We start from the raw sequence: 18,852 nt of genomic DNA on the forward strand, positions 1-18,852 counted from the left end.
GGAGGCGAGTCATGGCGGAGTCACGCAATACCTACCTCAGCCCGCAGATCCTGGGCTGCGCCCCTCGCCCTTCCCCCCACGCCGCGGAGTGAATCTGAGCCGTGTTCCCCGCGTCCGTACCGGGATGAGCGGCTCCCGCCGGTTCTGCTCTTCCAGGGCGCTCAGCTCTGCCGGAGCCAGCAAGGCCAGTCTCAGCTCCCGCACCACCGGGGCCGCCACCTCGGCCGCAGGCCGCTCCAGTACCGCCTGCCGACGCCAGCGTTGAGCCCAGGCGGGCGGGGGCACCTGCCCAGCCGCCCGCTCCCCGAGTTCCTGCGTCCCGAGCCTCCTTCAGCGCCCCCACCCCGCGCTCCCCTCAGCTCCCGCTCACCGCGCCCACGCGCGCCCAGCTCCGGGCTGCCAGGACCAGCTCGGCCTCATCCACGCAGAGCTTGTCGCTGCGCAGCAGGAGCAGCAACGCGGGTGCCGACAGCTCCAGGAAACCACGGGTCCGGAGGGTCTCCTGTGGGTCCACGATTGGGTCAGTGGGGAGCAGGATGAGGCGTGTGGGGTTGGGAGTATGAAGGTCGGGAGCTGTACCTGGCTGTGGGCCTCTATGAAAGCTACACAGCGCTCCTGCAGCGGTCCCAGGCCAAAGGATACGGCAATCTGAGAGCAGAATGAGGGAGGTCGGGTTGAGACTGGAGGGGCCATGTAGCCCGGCCCTCCACAGGGGGACCACCTGCAAGCCTGTCCAGCAACACCCACCTGCAGGGCCTCGCAAACCAGCTCCACATCCAGCACCTTCATCACAAACTGCAGGCACAGCTGGGAACAGAAACGAATGTGGGTTGTGCCCAAATGTCCCTCTTCCAAGACCCCAACCCCAGTCCAGAAGCAGTGAGCAGGCTTGGAGCAGTGAGCCACCCAGGCTTACAGCAGCCCCAGGCCCATACAGACCTCCCAGGCCAAGGGAGGCAGGGAATCACCAGGGCCCGAGACTTGGCAAACCTGGAGGAACTAGAAACTAGCAAAGCCAAGCCCAGCAACCTACCTTTTAGTACATTCCTCACTAATCAAGCTAGATAAGAGCCATGTGAAAATTCCACTCTCCCTTTCTCTCAGGACACTTATCTTTCTCCATGTGTCCCCCTCTGGACTTGAAGACACTTCTCTTTTAACCAGAAACTTGAATTTCATCCACAACATCTCCCTCTCACCCCCCACATCCAGAAAAGCACTGGGTCATGACAATTCCACTTCTCTCAAAGCCATGCACCTCTCTCGGGCAACCACTGCCACCCCCACCCCCCCTTACTGGACTGGTAAGCCCTAATCCCTTCTCCCCTTAGCTTCCAAATCCTCACTCCTTTATCTGAAACCTCATGAATTTCCACTGCCCTCTGGGTAAAAGAAGTCCAAATTCTTGAAAGTTCTGCAGGAACCAGCCCTTGGCATGCTCTCCAATTTCATATCTCCCTCTCCTCTCACACACTGAGTCCAGCCACACTAAATGTCTCACCAGCATCTTTGTACCTCTGTCTCTGTAACTAGAACGCCATCTTTCCTCTCCCCCTCTGAACAAACTCCTACCTGTTCTACCCGATCCAACACAAATGTTTCCTCCTCCAGGAAGTCTTCCCCTCCTCTCTCCCTGGTGGCGAGACTAGAGACTCTCCGTACAGTCTCAGCACCATTTGCCCTTATCTGTCACACTTCTTATGGCACTGGGTTGAGAGTTTTCTTGTGTCTGTCTCTCTTTGAAGAACAGGGATCAAGGCTAACTTATCCTGGTATCTACAGCACCATCCATAAACACCCCACGTGCCCCCACAGCACACACAGGGCATGCGCATATCCGTTTGCACACAGGCACACATAAATGCCTATCTACACAGAGATACCCATACTTCTGTCTGTACCGGTGCACGTTGCTCTCCAGGCTAGCCGGTGTGTGAGGCAGGATAGGAACTGAAGCCCATAAGAGGTGGGGGAAACGAGATGAGGCGCCACATAAACCCACCTCTCGCAGTTCCTCCAGCCCATACTCCACAGCCGCCGTCAGCACTTCCAGCACCTGCAGAGTGGGTGATTGGGGGAGTGGAAAGGAGTCTCCCCCGTCCCTCAGCCACCCCTCCTCCCACCCAGACCCCTGCCTGGTGGGCTCACGGAGTGGCGGTGCAGCTTGGCACTGTTGGTGTACAGAAACTCCAGCACTGCCAGGAAGGCCTCAGCTGGCACGGTGCTCAGCACCACAGGGCTAGGCACCCCGGGGCCCGGCTCTGAGCCCAGAAGTCGCTGGAAGAAGTTGCATCTACATGCCAACAAGCACCGGTGGGCAAACACCTCCTGCCGTTCTTGACCGACGACAAAGCGAACATCACTGTGGGAGAGAGGGGCAGAGAACCAGGAAGAGGAGGCCAGAGTCTCTGTGCAACTCTAGGCTTTGCCTTTGCCCAACTCCGTTTACTTATCTGCCCTGTAAAAGAGACAGTCCCTCCACCCGAAGGTCTGGGTCACACAGGTGTGGTTCTAATTCCACCTCCACCTTGTGGTGCCTAGGCAAGAGACTTCCTACTCATTAACTCAGTTTTCTCATCCCTGAAACGGGATGCGAATCCCAAACCCTAGGAGGTGGCTATGTTTGATCAATTGATCACTGAGGGGGCACCAGGGCTGATACAAGGTTGATCCCAACACCGCTCTCCTCCCCCCCAGCCTGTGTCTTGGGGGAAGGGAAACTCTTTTTGGCTTCTCCTCCACAGACTGCAAACTCAGCTTTTTCAGCCTCCTCCAGACAGGAGAGGGTAGGGTTGGGGGTGCAGAGTGCACCGGCTGCAAATAGACACGTCAGTGAGGCACCATCATGAGGCCGGACCACATTTTCCATCTTCACGATCACTACCGGCCCCACCCTCTGGGCCTCTGAACAGCATAGCGGGTAGGAAGCAGGAGATGAAGCTTGAGCTTCCTGGAGCCTCCCAGTCTCCGGTCCAAGGCCTGGGGGTTCCCACTGCTCAGACCAGACTGCGATGCCCAAAGAAGTAGGGTTATAGGAGTCACCGACCCGTAGGGAGGGGCCCAGCTCTGAGGCAGGGGGAATAGAAAGCTGCATTCTAGTTCTCCTGACCAGCGTTACCCCCGTACTCTATCCCTTGGTTTCAGACAGCACAGCATCCTGGGCAGGCAGTGCGCCCCAGGCAGCACCCTTGAACTACTTCCTGTCTGCAACTCTGGCTCAGTCTCTTGAGCTTTGTTCCTCTTGTGAGTCTGCAGTTCCCAGAGCAGGGTTATCTGCTTCTCTGCCTCCCTAGGGAGGCACTCAAGTTACATTCCATTTCTCAGGGTCCTGGGGGCAGAGAGCTCTTCTCTGCCAGGAGCCTAAGATCCAAAACAGGAAGGCCTTTCCCTGAGGTCACATAGCTGCTCTGAGCTCCTGTCCCCAGTGCCCCCACCTCTGGCTCTCGTAGACACTAAGCGACCAGTAGTTATCCTCTACACTTGACTTCCCCAGACTGAGTTCACCAGGGAGGAGGGTTAAGTCCTAATTCCCCACTTCCTCTGTACCCAGAGCTTCCTCAGAGTCAAGGGGCCCAGCAGAGACAGCTAGGGAAAACCCACAAACAGGGCCCCCCCTCACCTGTATAGGGGGTTGTTGACGAGGCTTCGGAGTGCTGTGGAAAAGGGCGCAGCCTCCCCGTGCACAATCAGTCCTGGGGTCTCCATGGGTGGGGTAGGGCAGGGGAGTGAGCAGGAGGAACAGCCTAGGAGGCCTGTTGTCTGCTGGTCCGTGGGAGGCGGTAGGTGGAAGGAGCAGGAGGCCTGGTTGAGCCCTAAAGCTGGTGAGGAGATAGAAAGGCCCGAGAGGGAGGGGCAAGAGCTTGGGAGGCCTGTTTGCTGAGAAGCTAAAGTTTAGGAATGAGGCAGGAGGCCCAGGTTCCTGAAGGCATCAGAGGCCAGTGGAGGAGGCCAGAGGCTTGGCCTGGGGATGGGGACTCAGGGAGGGGACCAAGAGAGGCCAAGGTAGAGCGGACTGGACTCGGGAGGAGAGGCTGGCTGTGGATGAGGCCCCAGCTGGGAGCATGCCCAGGCAGCGCTGGGGTGGGAAGCCTGTGGGTTTCCACGGAAACTAGAGCCCAGCCAGAGACAAGGCCCCGCCCAGCTCCCACAGGCCCAGAGAAAACTTCAGCCCTAGAGGGGCCCTAAGCAGAGTCGGAGGGTCTTGGCACCCTGGCCCCTGCCTGTCCTGGGTTCAGAGTTCAAACTCCCTGCCCCCTCCCACCCTCCCCCCAACAGGCATACAGGGTCAAGATCGGGCTAGCCAGGCCTGGGGAACCCCCCTCAGCGGGGAAAGTCCTTGTCCCTATGGACCGTTTTCAGGGCCCAGACCTGGCTTGTTTGGGAGGTGGCAGTCCTGTTGCTCCCAGAGAGGGGTCAGGTGAGGAGGTGTCACCTCTGAAAGAGGAGTCATGATCTCTGGCATCCCTGAAATGCAACCGAACGGGGGGTGGGGGGGGTCGGCAATCTGAGCAGTAGGGCACACAAGAGGTGTGGATAGCTGGGGACAAGCCCCAGGGCATTGAGGTCAGCAGGGTGCACTTAGGAGTGGAGTCATCACTGTTGCATCAGGTCTGTATTCGGATGGGTCTCCCTTCCCCTCCCCCAGCCCTGAATTGAGGAAGTCATCCGAGCCACACCCTAGCTAGGCACAGGGAACGGAAAACGTTTGCCCTAGTTCAGGCTGACGGGGAGATGACAGGGCCGGGGGCGGGGGTGGGGGAGCTTCTTCCCGTAGGCCCAGGTCCGGATTTCTGAGGGGCCTCCCCCACAGCCTCAGGGTTTCCCCATATCCCAGGCCCTCTGAGACTTGCTGACAAGTGGAGAGCCAGTCTTCACAAGGGGTGAAATGGACAGTGGGTCAAGAGCTCTGGGGTGGGGGGACACCAATCTGACCAGAGCCCCTCTCTACATCTGCCCCTTCAGTCAGACTTGTATGCCCTTGGGCTCTAAGCCCCCGCTGATCCCTCTCCCCTGATGACTCAGTCACCTGGCACGTGCTCATAGTAGGCACACTCCCAGGTTAAGCCAGAGCCAGGACAGGAAAGAGGGAACCGGGAAGAGGGGAGTGCTTGCCCAGTAACCCATGGCAACTCCACAACAAAGGCAAGGGGCCCTTAACCTCCCACCTGCCAGCCAGGCCAGCCAGGCAAGGGCTGTTAGGAGAGAGCTTGGAGGCCAAAGGCTACAGGTGACTCAGGTGTCTGAGGAGCTTCGGGAGAAGAGGGCAGCCATCCCAGAAGTGATTCTGGAGGTAGGGCCAGAAGCCAAAAGCAGAGAGTGGAAGGACCATCCTGAGTCACCTGGCCCCAGCCGCAGCCAGCTGTAGGGATCTTTGTGCCAGCCACCGTAAGAGCAGGTAGGGGTGGAGGATGTCTGGATTCAAGACTCACAGGGCTAGAAGGATCTGTGGGGGATGAAGGAGTTGGGTCTGTCTGTCCCTCCCTCTGGTCAGGGGGTGGAGGCGCCACTGTCTAGGCTGAGGCAGAGGGCAGATACATCTCCCCCTTCTCCTGCTGGTGAAGTCAGGTGGAAGGGAGAAAAGGAGGTGTACTTCGAGCTCATTTAACTAACCTCCATAGTGCCCAAGGAAAGTGGAGCTCAGGGGGCAGGGATAGCAAGATGATAGTCTGAGCAGCATCTCTCCCCTTATTGTGTCCCTAACAGCCCTTAACCCTCTAAGCACCTAGGAATCCACGCAACCCCGCACTATTTGATTCACCTGTCCCCAAAAAAACAGGTAAGAAGGGATTAGGGGTTAAAAACTCTTATCATTAAGTAAGAGACGGGATGGTGTACAGAGATGACCAGTGAGGGCCATCCCGTCCAAGCGTGGGTCTTCCAGCCGGCAGGTCCACGGCTGGCAGGCCTGTGCCCTCCGGTTACGAGGAGGAGGAGGCTGCCAAAGACCATGGGCTGAAACAATCACCAGCGCAGCCTCCAGGCCGTCTGCCCAGCATCGATGAGACCCGACCAGACGGCACGGGCCCGGCCTCCCGCCGTGGCTCCGTGCTAGGTCCCGCCTCGTCCTTTTCGCGCCGCAACTCGCGGGCCGGGCCAGGCGCAGGTCTTCGGGGTCGGCGCCCATCCCTGGGCCCCTTGCCCCCTCTAGGCTCGTGGGTCAGCTCCTCTGGCTTACCCCTGGCGACCGCCCGCTGAGCAGCGCCCTCGTACCGCACGGAGTCGGCGCCACGGGAGCGCTGTGAGGCCGCGTACACACAGCAGGCCCTGGAAGCGGCGTTGGAGGCAGGATTGCGCGAAGCGTGCTCCTCCCACGCCGAGGCCGGGCAGCTGGCGCCGGAGCTGTGTGAGCTGGTGCACGTGCGCCTGCGCCTGCGCGAGCTCAGCCCGCCGCGCTACAAGCTGGTGTGCAGCGTGGTGCTGGGGCCGCGTGCCGGACAGGGCATGTGCGTGGTCAACCGCGCGCTCTAGGACTGGGCCCGCGACAGGCTGGCCACGGCCGCGGTCACCAACGCCTCCTTCTTCGCTGTGGCCACGGTCCACAGGCTCTACTGCGAGTGAGGACTCCCCCGAGTTTTGCAAAAACGGTTTATTATACCAGGAGGAGGCCCTCCCTGGGGCTCACATCCCAATAAATAAATGTCTGTCAATAAATAAAAGTGGTCCATAAATAACGCCCCCTAGCGGGGGGCTAAGGCTTAGGTTTTTCTTGGAGAAGGGGTAGGAGGCCGCCTCCAACCCCAGTAAAGCTGGTCCCTGATTCCCTGGGGGATTCGGCCCAGAGCCCCCAGTGAGGCACCAAAGGAACAGGGAGGGCCACAAAGGCAAGGGCCAGAGCCTTACAGGCACAGGCGTCAGGCCTGAGGGCTTGGGTGGTGGCCGGCCCCGCAGGTTGGGGCCTAGACTGGGCAGCGGTCCCGGAGCAGGCGCAGAGCATAGCAGAGCCGCTGCCTCAGGTCTGGGGAGCAGCCCAGCTGCTGAAGGTGGGAAGCAAGGTAAGTACAAGCACTGCGATTGCGGGCCACAAAAGTCACAAGGAGGGGCTCCCAGCCACTGAGGATCAGCTTGGTGTGGTCTCCGTAGAAGTTCACCTGTGTGCAGGAGGGTGGCACTGATCAGGGCCTAAGGCCCAGACCGTTTCCTCCCCAGCACCCTGGACCTCCCAGACCTTACCCCCAACTCCAAGAGGAGCTCTTACCTGGATGGTGCCATCACTAAAGAGCATGAGTAGGGCCTGATCAGTCTTGACCCACTGTAGCAGGAGTGGGGGGACGGGCACCTCCACCTCTTCCACACTGGGCAGATCTCCACCCTGGGAGCAGGGGCAGGTCACTTGTCTGACATGAGTCAGTCCTCTCTCCATTCATGTCTCCCTTAGAGGTTCAGCTTCTAGCTGCAGCACCCATCCCCTCCCCCACCCACCCCCAAAGGGGAACAGAAAGGGATCAGGATGTGTTCGTCCTCAACGTGCTCCACCCCAGTCCACAAACCTTCATGAGGCGCTGCTCCATGTAGGAGGCAAAATACCTCAGGACACCCAGCTGAGGCTGCAGGGCCCGAGGCACAGCACCCACAGAGAAGGAGAAGTGCTTGGTGCTGGTGGGGTCATAGTGCACAGTCCTGGAGGGGAGGAGATGGAGACAGAAGTCAGATGGAGCCCTGTACCCACGCCCCTCCCCTGAGAGACTGCAGGTCCGGGAGCCCAGGAGCACACACCAAGGTACAGCCTTGCTGAGTACAGTGGGCTGGATACAAGACACCCCAAGACACCACTTACTTTCTGTTGGCTGACAGGGCCATGTGTGTGCCATTGTTGAAGAGCACGGCCACACGGCAGCTGGACAGTTGATACCCAAAGCCAAACTTGTTGGAATAGTCAACCCACTTGCTGACCCACACCAGAGGCTCTGGCTGGGCCAGGGGAGCGGGGTTCTGTTCAGCTGTCATGGAAGAGGAAGGAATGAGGACCTGTTCCTGGCCTCCCAGTCTAAGAACTCCCACCACCATTCACATACACCAGACCCCAGCCTCACCTGGGGACATGAAGGCCAGGCAGTTTCTCAGAGCACAGAGGGCTGACTCCACCACTGTGGCCACAGTCAGACCTTCTTCAAACCCTGAAGGGAACAGGGCACTGAGAATTAGGCAATAGTCCTCAAGGTCCTAGACAGTGACTCTCCACCCACTCCTTCCCTTTGGGCCTGCTCTCAGGCCCAGCAACCTCTAGCACCCTTCACCCTCCTGGTGGCTCACCATCTCCACTGCTCGCCAGTGTCCCACGGGGCGAACTGTCCTCAAGTGCTGTCTCTACCAGGCTGACGGGGGCTGGACCTGAAGCTGCCGGAGCCTGGAGGGTTGGGTGGAGAAAGGGAGTGAGATAGGCCCCAAAATCCAAATCCTTGAGAGTCCATGGCCCGGCCCTGCCCTGGCACCCGGGGCACCCCAGGTCAGCCCTTCCTGGCTGATGAGACACAGCCAATTAGGCCACCACGAGGCTAGATGTTTCATCAGCCTCTTTTATCCCAGGCTTCCCGCAGCTGCTAGGGTGGGGGTGAGTCAGGGGAACACTGTCCACATGAGCACCTCACCTCGGGCCTGGCACCCTGACGGCCAATGGACATCCGAGTGAGGCTGTTCACCAAACAGGAGACTTCGTCCCGCTCCTCAGGATGGTTCTTATCTGGGTGGGGCGAGAGAGAATCCTCAGAACCCTGTCCAGCCCCCCTGCTTCCCGCTAGGATGACACTGTTAGGCATCCCCACGTGCCTGTGTAATACACGCTCTCCCCGGGGACTCAGCCTCACACCCTCACATGTACTTGACAAGCCCCCTGCCGCTCTGTACCCTCAAAACCACTGACATCCCAGACTCACTCTTACTCTTCTTCCTCCCAAATAGGCTCTTGGTAACTTTGACAAACAGAATCCTAGCTGGGTTAAGGGGTGTCAGGTCTGGGACTGTCACACAGCTGCTGACAGGGAGCCGGTAGGGGGTGTAGCCCTGAAGAGAGAAGGCGTGTGAGCAGAGAAGAGCAGTGCAGGGGTCCTGTCACCTGCTCCCATTCAATCCCCTGGGAATCCGCAGACTGGACATGTCTGGGGGGCCACAAACCTTGGTAAAGAAGTTGTGGCGCAGGATCTGGTCAATTGAGGGGCGGTCTTGGGGTGAGGCTCGAAGGATGGTGGCCAGGAGCTGCCGGGCAGGCAGTGAGAGGCTGGCAGGCAGCGTGTAGTGAACCTGTTTGATGCAGCGGTATGTCTCCTTCAGGTCAACTGTCTCAAAGGGGGGGCTCCCACATAGCAGTGTGTACCTGTGGGGCAGAGAAAGGGGGTCAGGAGTAAAGTGGAACATATGCCTCCCTGGGTACCCCCTGTGTGCACATGACCCTGGGACTCACATGACACAGCCCAGGGACCACACATCTGCCTCAGGGCCGTGGCCCTGTCTCTGCAGCACTTCTGGGGCCACATAGTTGGGGGTGCCACAGATGGTCCTGAAAGGGGGTAGGGAAGAGCAGAGGACAAGGTTCAGAAGCAGCCTGGCTGGCCCCTCATCCCTGCCCCCACTGTGAGTCCAGACAAAGCAGCTGCCTGTCACCAAAGGCCAGAGAACTCCTGCTTGTTCTGAGACAATGGATGCCAGGGATGGCAGCTGAGTCCCTGCCCACCCGCCTGGCCCAGCTGCTCAGCTGCTCTGCAGGACAGGGGGAGGCCCTGACCCCCAACCCAGCCCCCTCCTCCAGGGTCAACAGAGGGTCCATCACTGATCCCTTCCTCCTTCCCCCACTCCCGTCTGTCAGACACCCATACAGGCTGTCACCTCCTATGGTCTGTGCCACACACACCAACACCAGCTGTCACATCCCCCATAAACACTCAACTACCACACATGCTATCTGTTTTACACCCAGTCTTCGTTGCCACAGCAGGTTATCGTGACACACGGGGTGTCATGTCCCACCATCCCTACACTCAGTCCATCTCACACATTCTTATGTCACCATCCACATTCACACAGGATCAGTCATATACCTCCAAGAATCCTTACACCCATCTGTCTCGGGGACTAAACACACAGAGGACCCACAGCCTCTCCATCATTCCCATTCACCCGGGCTGCCACTGCCACCATCTCTCTCACACACACACACACACACACACACACACACACACACACAGCCCATCATCCTTTCCCATCTATTACACAGACACATCAGGCAGTCATCGTGCCTACCACATACATATTTAGTGTCTGTCACGCACGTCACCTGTGTCACACAGACTGTGGCCACCCCCCTCCTCAAACACTCACTTCTTCCTATGCTCCGGGGGCTCCAACCTGGTTGCCAGCCCAAAATCCCCCAACTTCAGTTCCATGTTCTCAGTGATGAAAAAATTTCCTGGACCGGGGTAGAGAAATGTGTCAGACGCCTTTTTCTCTGCCTCCCCAACCCCCCATCCTGTTGGCCCAGGAGCCTCACCCAGCTTGAGGTCCCGGTGCAAGATGCCTCGCTGGTGCAAGTACTTGAGTCCGGAAAGGATCTGCCGAAGGTAGTAGCGCACCTCTGGCTCCAACAGGGTGTGCCGGGCCTTCCAGATGTGGGCCAGGGACTGCAGAGAGCCACTGCCTCAGCCCCTCGTCTGCCCTCCCGGATCCTCCCTCCACTTGTGCTTGCTGAGGAAAACCAGGGCTCCAACTTTGGGTCTTAAGGTCCCCATTCCCTCCCCCACCTCCATCACCATCCCTCACCTTTCGGCTGCAGAGCTCCAGGAAAATGTATATGTTGTCAGCATCCTCAAAGTGGTGCGAGAAACGCACAATGTGGCGGTGCTGCAGGCCGCGGTGCAGCTCAATCTCGTTTAGGATCTGCAGTGGGGACGCGGGGTTGTCATCCGCAAAGGGCTCCCACGCCACTGTCCCCACCCCACCCGTCGTTTGCTGGGACTGGGTCCCGGCTCACCTTCTCGCGCTGATGCGGCTTGGTGATGCGGCTCTGCGAGATGACTTTGACCGCGTAGGCATTGCCGGTCTCTGTGTCAGTGGCCTCGTAGCAGCGGGCGAAGCCCCCCTATAAGGAGGGGGCATCAGGCAGGGCGCTCCAGGGGAGCGCCAGGGCAGGCCAGCAGAGGTTCCCGCGCCGAGGCCAAACGCCCCTGCCACGCCCCGCGCGGGCAAAGAGGCCGGCAGGGTCCCCCTCTACCCTCGCTGACACCACCCCTCAGCTCACCTTGCCCAAAAGGCGCCCTTTGAAGTAGGTGCGGCCGCTGCGCGGGTCAGTGATGAGGCGCCCAGGGTCCAGCGCCAGCGGCCCGGCCAGCACCTCCGGCTCAGGTCCCGGCATGGGACTCCCAGGAGGTCCGGGCCCGGCGGGGGGCGCTGGCAGGGCGGCAGCACGCGGGAAGGGGCGCGGGGACAGGAAGCCGGCCGCGGGCTCCATGAGGGCGGTGCGGCGCTGCGCGGGCCCGGCTAATTCTGGCTTCCGCCAGGCCGCGGCAGCGCGTGGCGCTGGCTGGATTTCCTACGCGGCGCTCGCGCCCGAGAGAGCCCAGCGTTTTTATCAATGAACGCCTGCCCCCTCCCTGGCGTCTCGTCATTAAGAGCCCGCCCCCTTCCTGGAGGCGAGTCACCAAAAAGCCACGCCCTTCCTCGGGCCTTACGTCATCAAGAAGCTCCTCCTCCCACCCATGCACCCGGAGGCCCAGCTTCCTGCTCCAGCCTTGAAGACGTAGCCGTACCGCTAGTCACCATGCTGCTGGCCATCAGGATGTAGGAGCCAGCTGTGTCCCCGGTCCCCTACCTACCTGGTGACTGAGAGTCCCTCTAATGGGGGTCCTCTTTTCCCTCATCCTTGGGGGCTTATGCTGAGGTCCGAAGGGGCCTGGACATCTGGGGAATCCCCCTGGCAACTAGATGGACTAGCGTTCCAGCCTGGAGGACAGAGGCAGGGGCGGCGCTCGCTTTTGCCTGAGCTCGTCACCAACACTCCCCCTTAAGTGCGCGGGAATTTGCGCGCTCTGGCACTGGCCACGCCCTTGGACAAAGCCCCCCAGGCTCAGGCCAGTGCTGCCCCCCTTAGGGCCTGAGAGGAATTGCACGCGCCTAGCTGGGCTTGCCTGGCGTGGGGAGGAGCGTGGAGGCCTGGGCTGCTATGTTGAGTTTTGGGGTCAAACAGCCTGGCATTCAAGGCTTTTGACATGAGCCAGGCCACATCTTTCGCTACCCACATCCACACCTTTGAAGGGCAGATCTCAGGTTCTGGAGGAGTGCCTATTCCCTTTCCCTGAAAACAACCACTGCCCTGGGTCAGCAGCCAGAGGCCAGAAAGTGAGGAATGGGAATTGTATTTTCTCAAATCTAGCAATAGACAATTGGGCAGGTGGTCCCCGGGCCATCTGAACCCCTAAATCTGGTCTATGCCCACCGTTCCCAGGGCCAGAGACAGAGAGATGGGGACTTTTTAAAAAATTTACTTTATTTGAAGTATAGTTGATTTACCATTTTGTGTTAATTTCTACTGTACAGCAAAGTGATTCAGTTATACATCTATATTCTTTTTCATATTTTTTCCATTATGGTTTATCACAGGATATTGAATATAGTTCCCTGTGCTCTACAGTAGGACCTTATTGTTTATCCATTCTATATATAATAGTTTGCATCTGCTAATCCCGAACTCCCAATCCATCCCTCCCCCATGCCCTCTCCCCCTTGGCCACCACAAGTCTGTTTTCTATGTCTGTGAGTCTGTTTCTGTTTCGTAGATTTTATTTGTGTCACATTTTAGATTCCACATATAAGTGATCTCATATGGTGTTTGTCTTAATCTTTTTGACTTGCTTCACTTGGATTGATAATCTCTAGGTTCATCCATGTTGCTGCAAATGGCATTATTTCATTCTTTTTTATGGCTGAGTAGTATTGCACTCTATATACGTACTACGTCTTCTTCTTCCATTCATCTGTCAATGGACATTTAGGTTGTTTCCATGTCTTGGCTATTGAAAATAGTGCTGCAATGAACACTGGGGTGCATGGGTCTTTTCTTTTTTAAAAAAATTAATTAATTAATTAAATTAATTTTTGGCTGCGTTGGGTCTTCGTTGCTGCACATGGGCTTTCTCTAGTTGCAGCAATCAGGGGCTACTCTTCGTTGCGGTGTGTGGGCTTCTCATCGCGGTGGCTTCTCTTGTTGTAGAGCACGGGCTCTAGGTGCGTGGCCTTAGTTGCAGCGCGTGGGCTCAGTAGTTGTGGCACACAGGCTTAGTTGCTCCGTGGCATGTGGGATTTCCCGGACCAGGGCTCGAACCCGTGTCCCTTGCATTGGCAGGTGGATTCTTAACCACTGCCCCACCAGGGAAGTCCCGCATGTGTCTTTTCGAATTATAGTTTTCTCTGGATATATGCCCAGGAGTTGGATTGCAGGATCATATAGCAACTCTATTTTAGTTTTTTGAGGAAACTCCATACCATTTTCCATAGAGGCTGCACCAATTTACATTCCCACCAACAGTGTAGGAGGGTTCCCTTTTCTCCACAGCCTCTTACGTGATGAAAAGTGTTATTTGTAGACTTTTAAATGATGGCCATTCTGACTGGTGTGGGGTGGTAGAAAGGTGGGATCTTAACCCCTCTGAATCCCAGGATCACAGGCTTCTTCCTGGGCTTGTCCTTTCACCTCTCTGCTCACTCTGTACCATCCAATCAATTATTAACCTGTTCAGTCCTCAAAGATCTGAGAGCACCTAGTAAGTGCCAAGCACTGTGTGTATAAGATTGGTCAAGGTTGCAGCCCTCATTTAGTTTACATTCTGCTTGATGGAAACAGATAATAGGCAAGTATATAAACAAGGTAGCTGCAGGCTGTGAAAAGTGCTGTGAAGGAACTAAACATAGGAGCAACCAAAGAGCTTACTTTAGAGACAGTAGCCAGGAAATTCAACAAATATTTATTGAGTACCCAATTCCTGTCAGTTTTATCTTCCAAATATCTCTGAAATCTATGCACTTCGCTCCATCTTCCCCAAGCACCCTAATCTGGGTCACAGTCTCTCAGGTTGGGATAATTGCTACAGCACCTTGCTGGACTCCCTGCCTTTAGTCTCATCTCCACTTCAACCTCTCACCATATGGATATCCCACCCAGTCCCTCATCAGGCCCACAAGAGCCTGCTTCTCTCACCTTGCCCTCCATGACCCCTGAATGGAGAAACAAACCAGCCAGAGAGGTGGAGAAATATTAGTAGTTCAGATGAGTGAGGGGGAGAGGGGAATGGGGGTGGGCAGGAAGGCCTTAACTGCCATACTCTAGAGTTTGGTCTTTATTCTACAGGTCAGCAATTTTCTAGGGGGGTAGATGGTAGAAGTGAGGCCAGAAAAAGCAAATCCACAGGGGAAATGGGGCTGAAGCATGTATAGTTTGATAAGGCATATTTGATACTGCAATTTTTAAAATTTATTTATTTTTGGCTGTGTTGGGTCTTTGTTGCTGTGCTTTCTCTAGTTGCAGCAAGCAGGGGCTACTCTTCGTTGCGGTGTGCGGGCTTCTCATTGCGGTGGCTTCTCTTGTTGCGGAGCACGGGCTCTAAGTGCGTGGGCTTCAGTAGCTGTGGCACGCAGCCTCAGTAGTTGTGGCTCGCAGGCTCTAGAGCACAGGTTCAGTAGTTGTGGCGCACGGGCTTAGTTGCTCCGCAGCATGTGGGATCTTCCCAGACCAGGGCTCGAACCCATGTCCCCTGCATTGGCAGGCGGATTCTTAACCACTGCACCACCAGGGAAGTCCTGATATTGCAATTTCATATTTGGAAAATAAAGCAAAATGTCTTTGTATGAGTTTTCTAGGGTTGTCATAACAAAATACTACAGACTAGGTGGCTTAAACAACAGAAATTTATTTTCTCACACTTCTGGAGGCTGGAAGGTCAAGATCAAGGTATTGACAAGATTGATTTCCTCTGAGGCCTCTTTCTCGGTTTGTAGATGGTGTCAGTCTCCCTCTGACTTCACATGATCTTTTTTATTTTGGAGTCCCACGGAGCCCCCCCGGAGCCCCCCCTCACCCCACCCCAACCCTGTGCCTCGCGGCATGTGGCATCTTAGTTCCCAGACCAGGGATCGAACCCACACCTGCTGCCGTGGAAGCGCAGAGTCTTGTCTTAACCACTGGACCACAGGGAAGTCCCACATGATCTTTTTCTGTGTGTCCTAATTGCTTCATCTCTTGAAGACATCAGTCAGATCAGATTAGGGTCTACCTCAGGACCTCATTTTAACTTGACCGTTTTAAAGGTCGTATCTCCAAATACAGTCACAATCTAAGGTACTGGGGGTTAGGAGAAGTCAAAGCTCCATCCATCTTAGGTTTGCATACAGGACTTTTTTTTTTTTTTTCAGTTTTGTATTTTTTATTAGTAGGCTTTATTTTTTAGAACAGTTTTAGATTTTTCAGAAAAATTGAGCAGATAGTACAGAGAGTTGTCGTATACTTCCCCCTGCCCCTGCCCCTGCACACACAGAATTTCCCCTATTATTATCATCTCACATTAGTTGGTACATTTCTTACAAGTAACTCTTCAGTGGTTTCCCATTGCTCTGAGAATGAAATCTAGAATCCTTGCAACCGTCTATAAAGTTCCCCCTAATCAGGCCCTGCCTAACTCTCTAAACAATCTCCTCTTGTCTACTTTGCTCCAGCCAGGCCTTCTCTTTCTTCCTCACACATAATACCTGTTCTTACCTCTGGGCCATTGCACATTTATTCCCTCTGCCTGGAATACTTTCCCCCTAGTTTTTACTTATTACTCATTCATTCTCATCTTTTCTGGCTTAACTCACATGTCACCACCTCAGAGAGGTCTCCCCAACGACACTACCTAAAGTTGGATTCCCTTAACAAATTAACCCATACAGGACTCTTCAACAAAGAGATTAACAAGAACAATACAAAAAACAAAAAGCAAGTTTATTAACACGTAGAGCTTATGTATACATGGGAGATATCCAGGGAAAAATGGATAACTCTCCCATGTGGCTTAGAATTTAGGCTTAAATACCATCTGAGTAGGCTTTCCTGCTGGCGCAGTGGTTAAGAATCTGCCTGCCAATGCAGGGGACATGGGTTCAAGCCCTGGTCGGGGAAGATGCCACATGCTGTGGAGCAACTAAGCCCGCGAGCCACAACTACTGAGCCTATGTGCCACAGCTACTGAAGCCCATGCACCTAGAGCCTGTGCTCCGCAACAAGAGAAGCCACTGCAATGAGAAGCCCGTGCACCACAACAAAGAGTAGCCCCCACTCGCCGCAACTAGAGAAAGCCTGAGCGCAGCAACGAACACCCAACACAGCCAAAAATAAAATAAATTTTTTTTAAAAAGTACCATCTGAGTAGAGAAAGGGGGAGGGGAATGTAGGCCTCTTAGGGGAGGGTAAATAATTTCTAGGAAAGATGAATGGGCCCTTAGAAGAATGAATGGGAGGTATGACAGTTTATGACAAAAGTGGCCTGGATATGATATAGAATTCTAATTTCCTCTCCCGTGATATGAGATGAAACCCCCAGGAAGGGGATTTATGACCATTGAGTTCCTTTTGGAGGCTCTGTCTTTAGGCAGTTAAGGGGAGTTCAGAGAAAGCCTCTCCCTGCATTTGCTGTTTTTCAAGTGCCTACAGCTCAAAATAATCAATATGCCAGAGTGGCATATTTTGGGGTGGCATATTCCGTAACCATCACTGGCTCCTCCCCTTGGGAGGCTAACAAGGCTCCTGAGTCCTCCTCCGGGAGCCACAGCATCAGGAGGACATCCTCCTGATGCTGTAACTGGAGGGGCTGGCAGCCTGTTCTGCCTCCTCCCTCAGAGTAACATATGCTGCCATTAAGGGATCTTATGCACCTGCCACATACCAGGCATGGGGCTAAGCATTTATCTTCTGGACTGCTCACAGAAACTTTATGATGTGGATGTGATTATTATCCCCATTTCACAGATGAGGAAACCGAGGCTCATGGGGCTAAGCCTCTTGCCCAAGGTCATATGCAGCTACCAAGGGGCAGACACAAGATCTGAACCCAAGATGTCTGACTCCACTATTCATCATTGCCTGACTTTTTCTTTTTGTTTGGCTGCGTGGTATGTGGGAATCTTAGTTCCCCAACCAGGGATCGAACCCGTGCCCCCTGCAGTGGAAGCACGGAGTCCTGGACTGCCAGGACTGCCAGAAAATTCCCCTGCTTGAGTTTTCTCAGAGCCATAGTTCTCTGACCTTGCATCTGTCCTCCTATACTACTCCATGTCTCCCTGTCCCTCTTACTAGTGCCCTTTCTCCTCCCCCCAAGACTCTCACAACCCCTGCCCAAGCTGAGTTTTTTCTGACCTCTCTGGGTCTCCATCCCCCAGAGGATGCTCTCAGGCCCGCTGCTAGTTGAGCACGTATCCCACACTCCTTGCCCCTTGACAGCTCAGAGTCAGAATCTCTTGACAGTATCAGGTCACAGAGGTCAAGGGAGTCTTTCAAGAATGAAAGATACCAAGTAAGGTTAGGACTCAGGAGGGGCCGACTGGATTCAGCAATAAGGAGATCTCAGGTGTCCTTGGTGGTGGCAGAGGTGGAAGTAAAAGAGCTGGACCAAAAAGAAGAGAGATGCTAATAGCTACAGTAGCATTTCATGCTTACCAAGCGCTTTATAAATATTAATTCATTTAACAGTCACAACGACTCTGTGAGATAGATACTATCATTCGGTTTCCCCAAGGGGAAATTAAGGACAGAGAGGTTAAACAGTTTGCTCAAGGTCAAGGTCACAAAGGTAGTTCACAGTGAAGTCCGGATTTAAAAATCTGGGCGGTCTGGCTCCAGACTCCATGCTGTAAACTGCCAAGTCATATATATATACAGCTCTTGGCTGTGAGGAGGGGAGTGGGCATTGGTGGTTAGGACTGGAAGAGACGGAGAGGCAAGAGCCAGAGGAGGATAAAGAAGGGTGGGGAAAATGATTTACAGGTGGAGTGGTTCACTCTCCTGGACCATAAACCAAAGGGACCTGACAGCAGCTGGGAAGGGAGATAAAGTGATCGAGGAAGGAGGGGCTGGGTGGGGCCTGGGGACTGCTCCCTCCCGGGGCGAGTCTTCAGGTTCTGTACCTTTACTCACAGCTCTGTGGGAATTCACAGCCCAGTGATCCAGAGAGTTGGTAACAGGCAGATGTGAGGGGGCCTCACATGGGGATGGGGGCTGAGGTCTGAAATGCAGCCAGCTGGGCTGCCCTCAGGGAGCACTGTCAGAGAGAAGCTACCAGGACTTCAGGGCCTGAGCTCCCACAGTCCCAGGGCCTGGCTTCCCAGGTACCAGAGACTCTTTAAGTGGTAAGCAGCCCAGAATGCTCTAGAAAAGTCACAGATCAGAGCTTGGGAAGGGGCTGCATGGCCAAGATAGCTGGTATCTTGCCCTTCCCAGGTCAGGTCCTGGGTCTTCCAGACCTCCAGGACACACAAATGGAGTCCTGTTCTTTCCACATATGGACATCTCACCTGGGCCCTGGAAGGAGAACATAACTTGTCAGGCCATGAGTTGGCTTCCAGACCTTGCTCATCCAGGGAGTTTCTTATAAAAATTGGGGAGGGGGACCCCTCAGGTTAAAAGATACATGCACCCCAATGTTCATTGCAGCCCTATTTACAATAGCCAAGACATGGAAGCACTGTCCATCGACAGAAGAATGGATAACGAAGATGTATTACATACATAAATGAACGAAATAATGCCATTTGCAGCAACATGGATAGACCTAGAGATTGTCATACTGAGTGAAGTCAGAGACAGAAAGACAAATATCATATGATATCACTTATACGTGGAATCTA

General features: G+C 55.2%; 3 protein-coding genes across 7 annotated transcripts in view; 1 reads left to right on the forward strand and 2 right to left on the reverse strand.

Moving 5' to 3' along the window:
- The window catches only part of BTBD19 (BTB domain containing 19), a 96,233-nt gene extending 92,228 nt beyond the window's left edge, over positions 1–4,005 (reverse strand). For 2 of the 4 annotated variants that reach the window (XM_060306269.1, XM_030869945.2), the window contains exons 1-7: positions 3,620–4,005; positions 2,149–2,362; positions 2,003–2,056; positions 748–807; positions 580–648; positions 371–502; positions 121–246 (exon numbers count right to left, since the gene is read on the reverse strand). In XM_060306269.1, the coding sequence (XP_060162252.1) occupies positions 121–246; positions 371–502; positions 580–648; positions 748–807; positions 2,003–2,056; positions 2,149–2,362; positions 3,620–3,705 (741 nt within the window). In that variant the 5' untranslated portion in view covers positions 3,706–4,005. Of the gene's footprint in view, positions 1–35; positions 247–370; positions 503–579; positions 649–747; positions 815–1,877; positions 2,057–2,148; positions 2,363–3,619 lie in introns of all 4 variants that reach the window. The other 2 variants (XM_060306278.1, XM_060306282.1) reach the window with 2 other exon arrangements.
- A 1,117-nt stretch (positions 4,006–5,122) lies between these two features.
- On the forward strand, positions 5,123–6,558 carry DYNLT4 (dynein light chain Tctex-type 4). The gene is given in 2 exon segments (XM_060295111.1): positions 5,123–5,361; positions 5,868–6,558. Coding segments are annotated over 2 exon segments (930 nt in total).
- Positions 6,559–6,577: 19 nt separating this feature from the next.
- Positions 6,578–11,999, reverse strand: PLK3 (polo like kinase 3). 2 transcript variants are annotated; one of them, XM_030869944.2, is made up of 15 exons: positions 11,799–11,999; positions 10,958–11,065; positions 10,747–10,863; positions 10,478–10,607; positions 10,309–10,396; positions 9,395–9,490; positions 9,109–9,307; positions 8,871–8,997; positions 8,586–8,677; positions 8,251–8,344; positions 8,031–8,114; positions 7,775–7,937; positions 7,488–7,617; positions 7,196–7,309; positions 6,578–7,088 (listed from the first exon to the last, which is right to left on the reverse strand). In XM_030869944.2, the coding sequence occupies exons 1-15, from the start codon at positions 11,841–11,843 to the stop codon at positions 6,897–6,899; spliced, it is 1,779 nt and encodes a 592-aa protein (XP_030725804.1). In that variant the 5' UTR covers positions 11,844–11,999; the 3' UTR covers positions 6,578–6,896. The 2 variants fall into 2 exon arrangements, with proteins under 2 accessions (XP_030725804.1, XP_030725803.1); XM_030869943.2 differs by having other exon boundaries at positions 11,225–11,999.
- Between the last annotated feature and the right edge of the window lie 6,853 nt (positions 12,000–18,852).

This window comes from Globicephala melas, chromosome 1 (genome assembly GCF_963455315.2).
Source record: "Globicephala melas chromosome 1, mGloMel1.2, whole genome shotgun sequence".
NCBI lineage: Eukaryota > Metazoa > Chordata > Mammalia > Artiodactyla > Delphinidae > Globicephala > Globicephala melas.